At 36.3% G+C, this 13,564-nt stretch overlaps 1 protein-coding gene across 1 annotated transcript in view; it reads left to right on the top strand.

Annotated features, from left to right (window-relative positions):
* DPP10 (dipeptidyl peptidase like 10) overlaps positions 1 to 13,564 on the top strand; it is a 713,494-nt gene that overhangs the window by 608,723 nt on the left and 91,207 nt on the right. Inside the window, exon 10 of the mRNA XM_053669952.1 lies at positions 2,563 to 2,660. Within this exon, the coding sequence (XP_053525927.1) occupies positions 2,563 to 2,660 (98 nt within the window). The remainder of the gene's footprint in view (positions 1 to 2,562; positions 2,661 to 13,564) is intronic.

Raw genomic sequence — 13,564 nt, 5'->3', positions numbered from 1 at the left:
TGTGTTGTTTTTTTTTTTTTTTTTTTTTTTTTTTTTACCAGTGGCATCAGCCTCACTGGGGGGATTTTTTTAGAAATGCAAATTTCTTCTGCCCCTTGGAGGAAGGCCTCAAGAGTCTGTGGTCAAACAAGCCCTTGAGGCTCACTGGTGATTCTGAAACGTATTAACCTTGGATAACCACTGCACTGTTATATGTGGGTTTTAATGAGATTCCCACAAAAGTATAATCAATATGCACATTTTGATAAAATACTAATATTTATATATTGATATTTATGTATCAGTTTTTATTAAAATTCGAATATTGGCTATAGTTTTCTGACTCTTGTTAAAACAGATTTGTTAGGCTCACACCCTGAGATTCTGATTCCGGATCTGAATATAGGTCTGGGTGGGGCACACAAATTGAGTTTCTCAGGTTCCAAAGGATACTGACTGATGCTCTTGGTTAGAGAACAACATATTGAATGGAGCTACTGAATACTATGTCCTAGCTCTAAATTCCAACATACCTGATCAAGCTAGAGAAATGGATAGATTAAAATATATATGGATAAGTCCAACATTTTCAGGAAGGAAAATTTCAATTTAAAAAATCAAAAGTGATGTGAAAGACAGCTGCTAAGTGTGGTAGAACACTAAATTGCCCAAGACAGATATTTTCAGGCACTAGAGGGTTTTAGAGCAATGATTCAGCTTTATAAAATCTGACACAGGAGCTTTCTTTGTGAGGCAGGCTCACAGTTTACCTTCCAGGAAGCCCTTTACTATAGGGACCATTTCCATAATCTCTCCTAAATCACTAGTCACTGCATTTCTGCAGTGACAGCCTTTTTTGATTCCTTTCTTTGACTCAAAACTTCAGACCTGTGTTTGAAATACTCCCACAGATGCACTAATTATTTTTCTTTATAGGCTTTTTTAAAAAAGAAAGCAGTTTAAGGTTCACAATGAAATTGAGGAAATGGCAGATATTTGCCATAAAGCTCCAGCTCCCCACATTTATAGCCACTCCCATTAACAACATCCCCCACCAGAACTGTGCATTTAGTTCAAATGATGAAGCACTGCTGACACATGAGAGTGACCAAATATCCACAATTACATGATGGTTCATTTTTGGTGTTGTGCATTCAATGGGTTCTGGACAAATATAGAATGTCATGTATCCTTCTTCATGGTGGTGTAGACTGTTTTCACTGTCCTACAAATTCTCTTACTCCAATTATTTACCATTCTTCCCTTCCCTTCTTGATAGTTATTATTAATAACCTAACAAAGTGGTTCTTGAGTTATTACTGATGATTGAAGAAATGAAATATATTGCCTCTTGTCCTGATTTAACTCCGGGTATTGTTGATGCCAATTCCTTGAACATGGATTTTTCTTTGTCATCATTAAATCAGTTTTATTGTTCTTTTTAGATTTTTGTCAGGTCTTTGAATTCAACTCACTTTTAATTTAATTTCCTTGTTCTCCTCTGTATAGCTCATGTGATCTGCCACACCACAATGGTACAACATATTAAACCACAGGTAGTCAACTGATTCTGTTAAACATTTACTCTCATAAACATGATTGCATTCATTCATTCAACATGCTTAAGATATTCAGTGAAAGTTCCCATTTCTTCCCCCTAAGAGTTGTGAGTATGTTTAGAAAAACTTTGATGGCCATTGCCTAAAACTGAACTTAAGCAAAACTACAGTAGTTAAGAGCATTCTGGGTTTAAACACTGCTTCTCTCAGTCACTGTATTTTGCCTTTCACAGTTTGCTTAGCTTCTTCATTTTCATCTGGTTCCAATTATATCTTACTTTCAAGTGGTTCCAGTTATATCTTATTTAGTACTGCAGTAGGAACATTTAATGAGAAAATTTACGTAATGTTTAACAGATATTATTAACCAGAAATATAGTAACTGCTAAACAACTAGTTGTCATTCAATAATTTCTTTTTTTAACTATTAAACTCAAATTCCATGTTCATACCACTGTCTTTCTACTCCTCATGTGAGGCACCGAGTGAGGGCCTGTTCACACCCCACCTCCCAAGGGTCACTTACACTCCATCTAATGTTCATAAATTTAAAAGGAAACCTAGGATGATTAATGCATGGAATAGATCAGGTACTATGGAATTATAAGATATGGCACCTGGACTGGTACTTTTTTCCTTTCTTCTTCCTTTTGGTTAAAATTAGCCAACTTTTTCCCATTACATTTTATATCCTATAACATGACTAGCTGCTTGAACCACTAATTTTTTTTTGTAAAGTCAGCCCTCTGGTGTTTTTCTAGGAAAAGAGCACAGTAGCACTACCTAGTGAACAAAATCATAATAATTTTCTATCATCTTTAATTGTTTGACTAAAGTGCTTTTAGAAGCAGCTATCTTTAAAAAATGAAAGCGATCAAGTTGTTGAATTTAAAATAATTTCTACTTCAGAGAAATTAAACTTCATCCTAACACAAAATTATAAAACAATCAATTGCATTTTTTTCTTTCCTCAGTATATTCTACTGCTTAATGTATTTGCATTACAACTTTTATTTTCTCAAAGGCAGGTCAGGTGAACCCAACAATCAAATTATATGTTGTAAACTTATATGGACCAACTCATACTTTGGAACTCATGCCACCTGACAGCTTTAAATCAAGGTATGTAATTTCAATTTCACTTTTACCAGAGAATATATAGTTTAACACTATTACCATTTTGTTTCAGTTTGGAGAGCGATGTGATCACCTCAACAAATCCACTTGAAACTGGGCTGAGGTTGCCTCCATCAGTGCAGGAATGAAGTCATTCTGAGTCTTTGTTCCCAGGAAGCATTTACTATTTCAAGGTGATCAGCAGTACCACAAAATGATTAAATATGCTGATACTGAGGGTTAGGCCTTTTGAAGGATATGTGACAGAGAGAGGGGAACAAAGGAAACTTTTCTACTGATTTTTCTTCCTGAAAACAGCCCTTCCATTTTTTAATTGCCCTCTTTAAAAAGCAGTATAATTGCCCTAAAATTTGTGCAGTTTTTTCAACTTTCTACCCACAGCTTATCAATAATTTTCTAGCATTCTTTTGTAAGAAGATAAATATTATGAAGTTTTGTTTGTTAATATCCAACATAAAAGCCTTCTTATCTAGGAAATTTTAAGTGGAGGAAAAAAGAAACACATGTTATGTGTCAGAAGCATAATTTCAATATCAGCAAAATCTCCAATAATGAACAACTGACCAAATAGCCATGTGCATTTTGAAATCCAGAGTGGTCTCAAACTTCAATGATGATTCTTTCAAAAATGCAGCACTTTGAAAATTTAAAGCAACCCTAAAAATGGGATATGATAGGCAGCTGATATATAAGAAAATGGTTTCACACTATATTGAATGCCGTGGGGCTCAGCTCACAGTTTATTTTGATGGTATCAACAAACAAAGCAGAGCGACTGATGAAAAAAGAAATTGCACTCAAATGTTCTCGCATTGACATATTTGGAAAAATTTCATCACAGTTGGAGATTTTCACAGAGTGCAACCTGCTGTGTGGAAAATTTTCCCACTTTAAAGGTAATAAAATTTTATGGAATGCTTACACTGGAAGGCTTCTCATTAACTACCTAATATAATCTGCTCATTTTATTATTAGTGGAATAGATAAAATTCACAGAGAAAAAAATTCAGATAGACCTTCAGGATTAGTTTTTAGCAGAGTTAGAAAATGAGGTAAAACCTGCTTCATAAAGTTACAGAACACTGCATCCAGGTTGTAATGGGGACCTTAAAGGACCATCTGAATCAACATATACAATGCAGTAGGGTTGACCTAATTAGATAAAAACTGCTTCTGCACTCAGTCTACCAGATGTGAAAGATTTAAGTGCAAATGAAACAGTTAGAAAAATTATTGATTTTTTGTGATTCTGAACTCTTACTTTTGTCTCTGATTTGTCTGATATCCTGAATTAACAGAAAAGAGTAGTAGATTAGAGTGTTTGAATCACATCTCTATTACCATCTCATTATGTCACTTTGGGCAGTTCCCTCTATCTCTGGGTCTGACTACCCTAATCTTGAAAGGATAGTTCATAATTTTCATTATTTTTAGGTTTTTTCCATGGAGGTCAATTTTAATTTTAATATTAAAAAATATTTTTAGAGAGAGGGGAAAGGAAAGAGAGAGGAAGAAAAAGATCGATGTGTAGTTGCCTTTCATGTGCCCCCCACCAGGGACCTGGCCTGCAAACCAGGCATGTTTTCTGATTGGGAATCAAACTGGTGATGCTTTGGTTTGCAGGCCAGTGTTCAATTCATTGAGCTGCACCAACCAGGGTGGAGGTCAATTTTAAAATATCCACATTCCTTCTTAATAAGACGTAGTGATTCCTGACCTTCATTTGTTATGGGAAAATATTTTTAATGAGTTAATTAGGCTACAGTAGAGTATCATCAAACACAAACTTTTCTAAAAAATGAAACAAAACAATTGTCATATATTGGAGTGTTAGTTAAGTATACATATGTTTAATATTCAATGTACAATATGATAAAATTAGTCACCGACTGCAAAGAGATATCACATATCTTAGCTGTTGGAAGTCCAAAACACAGAATAATATACTGTATCCTACTGACAGGGAATGAAACTCATGTGAAGAAAAAGTTCTTAAATGCAATTCAGATACATAGGTTTAGCCACGATCTTGGTCTACAATTTGGAGAGAGTCATGTAATATCTACACAGTGTACATTACAGTTTTGTTTTTTACGCTTCTTGGTCTTAGATGAGTGCCAACTGTACCATATGAAATTCACCAAAGTGTGTGATTTACTCTTTTGTTTCCACAAATTAAGATAAAAATTTACTTCAAAACTGGTATTTTCAAGTGTTTCCCATGCTTCAGTTTTACAAAAATATTTTTATACTCATTTTTTTTTGGAAAAAAAGAAAAAAGGTAATTACTGAAATATATCTCATCTGCATTTAGCCACTGTGAGGCCAGTTATTATTTAATGGACCCACATATATGTACAGAAACATGAGAGAGAGAGAGAGAGAGATCCATAGTGTGAATAAAAGAAAGCTGTGTTCATCTTGATGCACATCAGATGGAATCTAAATTCTTATTTTCTTAATTTTGTTTTAGGAGTACCAATATTTCTAATATTCAATACTTAGTACTCTAGCCATAGAGAAATTTGGCTGAAAATTATCCCTTCCCTCATTATGCACTTAATATCTAAAAGAGCATATTATTTTTTTATAATTTATTGGTCAGGGTCCTGAAATTAAAAAAGTTAACACACTCAAGGGGTAATAAAGTGTAGTTAATTAAAGAATTATTAACAAAGATATGGCCCTGGCTGGTGTGGTTCAGTGGGTTGAGCACCAGACTGTGAACCAAAGAGTCACCAGTTTAATTCCCAGTCAGGGCACATGCCTGGGTTGCTGGCCAGGTCCTCAGTAGGGGGCATATGACGGGCAACCATACCTTGATGTCTCTCTCCCTCTCTTTCTCTCTCCCCCCTCACTAAAAATAAATAAATAAAATCTTAAAAAAACAAACAAAAATAAATATATGGCCATAATTAAAGATAAACTCACAAAAGACAAGAAAATATAGAGTCTGCAAGAGCAGAAAGCTATTATTGTCTCAGGGTTGTAGAAGTAAGGAACAGACCCACAAGAACACACATTGATCTTTCTGAATCTATGGGAGAAGTGTTCTTTCTCTGTTTATGTTTCTTTTTGTCTTGTCTCTCTGTCTTCCTCTGTCTCAGTCTGTCTGTGTGTGTGTGTGTATAAAAACAGAAATTGAATTGTATGTATATATACATATACATCTATGATTTATCTAGATAATACTTGTGCTTCTCCTGAAAACCTGCCATATTTTTTTCTCTAAAATGTTTTCATTTATTGATTTTTAGAGAATGTGGGAGAGACCTCAGTTTGTTGTCCATTTATTTATGCATTCGTTGTTTGCTTCTTATGTATGCCCTGACCAGAGATCAAAACCAAAACCTTGGTGTATTGGGATGATCCTACAACCAACACAGCTAGCTGGTCAGAGCCTGCCATATCTTTTTTATGTGCCTTGTGAATCATGAAACTGATTGGGTTTTAATTGTTTGCATTATTGTCTTTTGGACATAAAGTTTACTCATGGTAAAATTTGCTTGCCTCCATAACTTATTTCCTTCTACCTGTCTTCCTAATTTTCTTTACCCCATTATCCTTAATTTTTTCTAAACTAACTCAAATTCTTTATATTTTTGAAATTTTCAAATATATTTTGATACCAGTATATGAATAATATCCCCATATTTATTAGTGACTCCCATATTTATTAGTATTTCTATAAATCTTAAGCAATAGCAACTTATTTTATTAGTAATATACTTTCCCTATGCCCTTATAAAACTTCAAATGACCACTCTTCTTTTTGGAGTTTGTACTGTATTTACAACATAGCTACTAGTATCATTTGAGATGTTGCTCAAATTCAGAATAACAGAATACCTAAATAATTAATTCACCAAATAATAATTTACATGCTTATTTTTTGTGTTACCTGAGCATCTACTGTATTTTTATTTTATCTTCACATAACCTATAAAATGCCAACCAAAGAGTGAACTATATTCTATTACTCATTCTAGTTATAAACTTTTTGTTTTTAATTTTTTTACTAAAATTAAACTTCATATATACCTATCTCTATAGCTTTTTTTATTTCTAATAAAATCACCATGATGACAATAATAATAATTGAATATATATGTAGCTATATAAATAGGAACATTAGGAAGAAGACTATAGAAAGATATTCTCTTATGACTTCAGCTACTTTATAAACTGTACCCCTTGACCTCTATCTACCCCAAAGAACAAGGTTTGTTTTAATTTGAAGGTATTAGGTCATTTTTGTTTGATCTGTTGATAATTTGGTTAGTTGAATTACTTAGTTATAACAACTAATGTTTATAATTATGATAGAAAAAAAGTCCCCTTGTTATTCTTATGAAATTCCTGTGAAAATATTTTTATGATAATGAATAATGCAGATTTTTCTACAGGCCACACATTTGTCACTTTTCTTTTGGTGGGATAATTATTATTCTTTTTGTTCAGAAATCTGAAGTCTAAACTAAGTAATGGCAGTGGTTTGTTTTGGTTTCTCCTTACTTTGTGTCTTTAACATTATTTTACTTATTTAAAATTTTATTTTAGTCATCCAGCCTTTATGATTCATTGTTCTCAGCCTGTATGATTGATGTGACAGTATTATATTGCCCTGTCAGTCTGGTCTTAATAGTACTGTGCTTTCTCCATTTCTTTTTTAATTTTAATTTTAAAATTTTAATTTTAATTTTAATTTTATTACTGTTATTCAAGTACATTTGTTTTCATTTTCCCTCCTCCCCAGCCATCTCTACCTCCCAACCTCAATTCTATCCCTCTTTGGTTTTGTCCATGTGTTCTTTACAGATGTTCTTGAAAACACTTCCCCTTCCCCTGCATTATACTCTTCTACCTCCCCTCTGGTTACTGTCAGTTTGTTCTTAATGTTAATGTCTCTGGTTATGTTTTGCTTGCTTATTTGTTTTGTTGATTAGGTTCCATTTATAGGTGAGATCATATGTTTTTGTCTTTCACTGCCTGGCTCATTTCACTTAGCATAATGCTCTGCAATTCCACCTACTCTGTCACAAAGGGTGGGAGCTCCATCTTTTTTCTGCTGTGTAATATTCCATCATGTAAATGTACCATAGTATTTTGATCCATTAATTTACTTTTATTTGCATATGTCTACTTTTATTTGCATAGTGTACATTTCTTATTCTGACAAGGAATGTCTGTGCCTTCCTAGATAATCTAATTAATAAATTTATCTATCTTCATGGAAGTGTCCTAAATGTCCCCTATTGCTCAAAACACCTACTTATTAACAGAGGTCTTTGAAGGACAGTAGATATGAATTGGTCCTGAATGCTATCACAATACATTTATGTACAAAGATAGTGGGTTATCTGGAAGAGAATGAGCTCAATATAACTATATATAAAGATTATGTTCTGAATGAAGAGTAGTGATTGCACAGGAGACCAGTGAAAACACCAATGTAACTTCTAACACACCTGTTTGCTTGTGATGCAGGGGCCCTCATTTCCACACATCCTTGTGAACAATTAGATCTCCTCTGACAGACCATACAACTGATACAAAGTCTTTCTTGACTTGAGTACAATCCCTGTGGCCTGATTGTTTCTGTCCCTGTGGTTCAAGACAAGATTCTTGAGGATTTCTGGAGTAATTCATAGCCATGGAGACTAGGAACAAGAAGGGAAAAATAGTTATAAGGAAGGGATACCACTGGCCACTAGTCACGGGGCACCTGATCTAATGTGTTTATAAGATAGGAGTCCAGAGGACAGCCATATTTGCTGCAGGCAGTCCAAGGAGTGTAATGTTTCCAGGCAAGGGTGTTTTCCTGATCGTTCAGAGGATGCCTGGGTACTTAGCAGCAAACTGAATCATATGAATCATATCAGGTAGATATGAATCATAAACAAATATGCACCTAGGACCTTGGTACAAAAGAAAGAAAGGATATAGGTGGTTCGGAGGGAAGATGGCTGTGGAGTAGGACAAAGGATTTCACTCCCCCCCCCACATGCCGGAGAAAAACCCGGCTGATCTGAGGAGGAGCGCAGTGGACAGCCAACAGGGACTCAGCATATAGGAAGGTAGGACTCCAGAAATTGTAGTGGACACTGAATAACCAGACGGTGAGGAGAGGAGACAACTGCAGGTCAACAAGGTCCAAGGGAACAGCGCAGAGGCTGCAGGCCTTAGGCTGGGCTGTGCCAGGGCCTGGGGGGGTGAGGGGAGGGGTCCTTCCTTGGTCTCTGGGAGCAGAGGGCGGGCAGCAAGGTTCTTGGGAAAGAGCCAGTCATCAGTTCCCTCCCTACTTGGCCAGGTGCAGATTGAAAAATGCCAGGAGAGATCTGTTTGTGTGGAGTGTCAGAGAGAGGAGTGGGTATTAGGAAGCAAACCAGAGAGCTCTGATCAACTGTGGAATCAGTCTGTGGACACCGGCTTGGGAGAATTGAGAGTTGCCTGTGTGTTCCCAGTTGCACTGGGCCTGGGCCGGGTAGGCCGTGTCTGCCAGGAACTCAGTGAGCCCAGGGCTAAAGACAAGGTCCTTGGGAGAGAGCCAGTCATCAGCTTCCTCCCTACCCAGCCAGGTGCAGACTGAAAAAAGCCAGGAGAGATCTGTTTGCTTGGATTGTCAGAGAGAGGAGTGGGTATTAGGAAGCAAAACAGAGAGCTCTGGTCACCCGTGGAAACTGTGGCCGCTGGCTTGGGAGATTTGAGAGTCGTCCCTGCATTCTACCATAGCACTAGGAAAGGTTTCTGCCCAAGCCTGCGGGACCAGAGAGGCCTGGCCGGGAGTGTGCACCCACACCCCAGTTCAGGACCATAAATCCTGGGGAAAAATCTGCTCTCAGTGGGGTGCTGGGGCCAGTCTGGATATTGGGAGGGCACTGGTGAGAACTGCTGAGTTCACTGAGAAGGGAGGAAGGCTATACTAATCGCCCCTCAGACTGCTGCAGCTAGTGTGACCAGAAGAAAAGGTTTGACCAGTTGGAAACCAACAAGAGGTTTTTTTTTTTTTTTTGCTTTTTGCTTTTTTTTACAAATAATCTTTTATTTCTTTAACTTTATTATTGTTTTATCTTTCACTACTTTTCCCTCCCTCTTCTTGTTTCTTGTTTGATTCCTTCTTCCTTTCTTTCCAAACCTACCACTTTTCCCTCCCATCTGCTGCCTGGTTTTCTTTCTTTTTGCCCCCTTTTCCCCCAAGTGAGACAAAAGACTTGGAACAGCGAAAAGACCAGAGGTGGGGTCAAAGAGGGGGCATCCCAACAGTAGAGACAGAGAGACAAATTTCACTTTGCTATAGCAAAAAAACGACAAGTTACTGCATATTTGTATTATTTTTTCATTATTCTTATATCTTTTATTTCAATAGTATCTTTGTATTTCTCCTCTTTCTGTATAGTCTTCTTGGCCTTGGCCGGATATATTGTATCACTTGACAGGTTTTCCCTGTCCCTGTATTCATAGTGTATTGCTAATTTACTGTCCTTTACTTCACCTGTGCTCCATTAGCACACTATTGAAGGTCCAATATTCCCTAATCTTGTTATATCATAGATTCTGTCATACGATTGTTGCTCTAATATTATTGTAAATAGTAGTTGTTACATACTAGTGTAAATACTACACAACACCCTGCCTAGATCTTAGCCCACTTCATTGTTGCCTGAACTATAATACTGTAGTGGTTAACTCTATTCTCTCACACACTACACCTATTTACCATCCTTTATTCTAACCTTACTTCAGAATCTGACCTCCCTCAACCTCACTCCTTTCTAGATCCAAATCACTATCCTTTCTTCCCCAACAAGAGCCTTATTTTCCTTCCATCCTTTCTAAAAAGTGGCTAGTTGTATTGAAAATTACAATTATCTCTGTACATAGTCAGGGAATCACCTATCTCTTCTCTACCGACTGCTTCTGTAAATATCACAGAATACTCTCCTGCTGTCATAAACCAGTTTGCCTTTCCCTCCAACTAATCACACAAAAAAAGAGGAGGTGGAAGCAGTGAACACCAGGATACCCAAGAGAAGAGGAAACCCAACAACAAAGGAACCTCCAACAGATAACAACAGAAGAAGGTAAAGGAGAGAGTTGAAACCACACAAACTTCAATCCAAGACCTATCTGAAAATACAACTAAGCAGAGGAGAAACTACCCAGGGCAAACAATTGAACAAGAGAAGAAGAGAATCCTCAAAACCCTGTTCATGAAGAAGAACTAGCTTCAATGCAACCCGCCCTCACCAGCACAGCAAATTAAAATAGGTAGTGGACAGAGGGACGATCAGTTCACCAGCCTGTGGGAAGGACCCACAAAAAAAGACCCAGAAACAACAAAAACCCAAAGACAAACTCAGAGCCAACTTAAAGGACAGCCCAAGACCAGTGGGCTGGGGAGATCAAGGAGACTACACCACTGAATCTCACAGGTATTATACCACAGAAGTTCACACCATAAATCCAGGAAGCCAGAAAAAATCAATTTAAGAAGCTGAAGCTAGCAAGAAGAGTCTCACGAACAATAGGAAGACAAAAAAAAAAAACAACCCCCCAATGAAAGAAAAGGAGGAAGCCTCAGAAAGAATACTAGATGAAATAGAGGCAAGTCAACTATCAGATACTGAATTCAAAGCACTGGTTATCAGGAAGTTCAAAGAGCTCACAATGAGCTACCAGAAACTACAGGGGACCTACAATAAACTCAGTGCAAACTATATAAACATGAAAAAGGAAACAGAAACTATCAGCAAGGGCCAAGAGGAAATGAAGAATACAATTTCTGAACTGAAGAACACAGGGGAAAGAATCAAAAGCAGGATCATTGAGGCAGAATATCGGATCAGCGAGTTGGATGACAAGGTAGAAAAAACTCACAGAAAGAGCAAGAAAAGGAAAAGAGGCTCAGAAAGAATTAAGAAGGATTAAGAGAAATGCAAGACAATATGAAACATAATAATATTAAAATAATAGAGATACTAGAAGGAGAAGAAGAAGAGCAAGGGATAGAAAATCTATTTGAAAAAGTAATGATGGAAATTTTTCTAAAATGATGAGAGAAAAAGTCACACAAATCCAGGAAACACAGAGTCCCAATCAAGAGGAATCCAAAGAGGTCCACTATAAGACACATCATCATTAAAATGGAAAAATTACAAAATAAAAAGATAATCTTAAAGGAAGCAAGGGAGAAAAAGGAAGTAACATACAAGAGAGCCCCAATAAGGTTAGCTGCTGACTTCTCAATGGAAACACTCCAAGCAAGAAGAGAATGGCAAGAAATATTCCAAGTAATTAGAACCAGAGGCCTGAAACCAAGGTTACTTTGCCCAGCAAGGCTCTCAATCAAGATAGAAGGTCAAATAAAGAGCTTCCAAGACAAAAGAAGCCTAAAAGAATATGCCTCCATCAAACCAGCTCTGAAAAAAATACTAAAAGGTCTGCTTTAAGGAAAGGAAGGAAAAGAAAGAGACAAAGAGAAACACAGGTATAAAAAGGACAATGAATAAGTACCTATCAATAATAACCTGAAATGTAAACAGATTAAATGCTCCAATCAAAAGACACAGAATAGCAGGATGGATAAGAAAGCATGACCCACACACTTGCTGCCTACAAGAGACCCACCTTAGGACAAAAGACCTACACAGACTAAAAGTAAAGGACTGGAAACAAACTTTCCAAGCAAACAGCGAGGAAAAAAAAGCCAGGGTAGCAATACTCATATCGGACGAAATAGACTTCAAAAAAAGGCCATAAAAAGAGACCCAGAAAGTCACTTCATAATATTCAAAGGAAGAATCCATCAAGAAGACATTACATAATAAATATATATGCACCCAATATAGGAGCACCCAAATATATAAAGAAAATCTTAGAGGACTTCAAGAAAGATATTGACAGCAACACAATTGTAGTTGGGGATTTTAACAGCCCACTGTCAAAAATGGACAGATCTTCCAAACAAAATATCAACAAAGATATTGTGGCATTAAAAAACACCCTTGATGAAATGGACTTAATGGATATATATATAAAACCCTTCATCCTAAAGAAGCTTTCTTTTCAAATGCACATGGAACATTTTCAAAGATAGACCACATGATAGGTCACAAAATAAGCCTCAACAAATTTAAGAAAATTGAAATCATCCCGAGCATTTTCTTCAATCATAAGGGACTGAATCTGGAAACCAACCCCAAGAGAAAACACCCAAAACATTCAAAATTATAGAGATTGAATATCATGCTATTAAACAATGAATGGGTCAAAAATGAAATTAGGGAAAAAAATCAAAAAAGTTTCTGAAAACAAATGAAAACGAACTCATTACAACCCAAAACTTATGGGACACAGTGAAGGCAGTCCTGAGAGGGAAGTTCATAGCAATACAGCCCTACCTAAAACAGATAGAATCATTTCAAACAAACAACCTAACCCTACACCTACAAGAACTTGAAAAAAACAACAAAGACATCCCAGAGCAAGTAGAAGGAAGGAAATAACCAAAATCAGAGCAGAATTAAATAACATAGAGACTAAAAGCACAATTCTAAAAATTAATGAATCCAGGAGCTGGTTTTTTGAAAAGATAAACAAAATAGAGAAGCCTTTAAGCAGACTCATCAAGAAAAAAAAAGACAGAGAGAACCCAAATAAACACAATCAGAAATGAAAGAGGAAAGATTACAACTGACTCCAGAGAAATACAAAGGACTGTAAGAAATTACTATGAAGAACTAGATGCCAAGAAATTTGAAAACCTAGGTGAAATGGACAAATTTCTAGAAAAATATAATCTTCCAAAACTCAATGAAGAAGAAGAGGAAAGCCTGAATAGACAAATAACAGCAAATTAAATTGAAGCAGTAATCAAAAATCTCCTGAAG

This window comes from Artibeus jamaicensis, unplaced genomic scaffold, assembly GCF_021234435.1.
Source record: "Artibeus jamaicensis isolate MK-2021 breed Jamaican fruit bat unplaced genomic scaffold, CSHL_Jam_final contig_536, whole genome shotgun sequence".
NCBI lineage: Eukaryota > Metazoa > Chordata > Mammalia > Chiroptera > Phyllostomidae > Artibeus > Artibeus jamaicensis.
The sequence above is the reverse complement of the archived record's forward strand: the minus strand, read 5'-3'. Positions and strand labels throughout refer to the sequence as shown.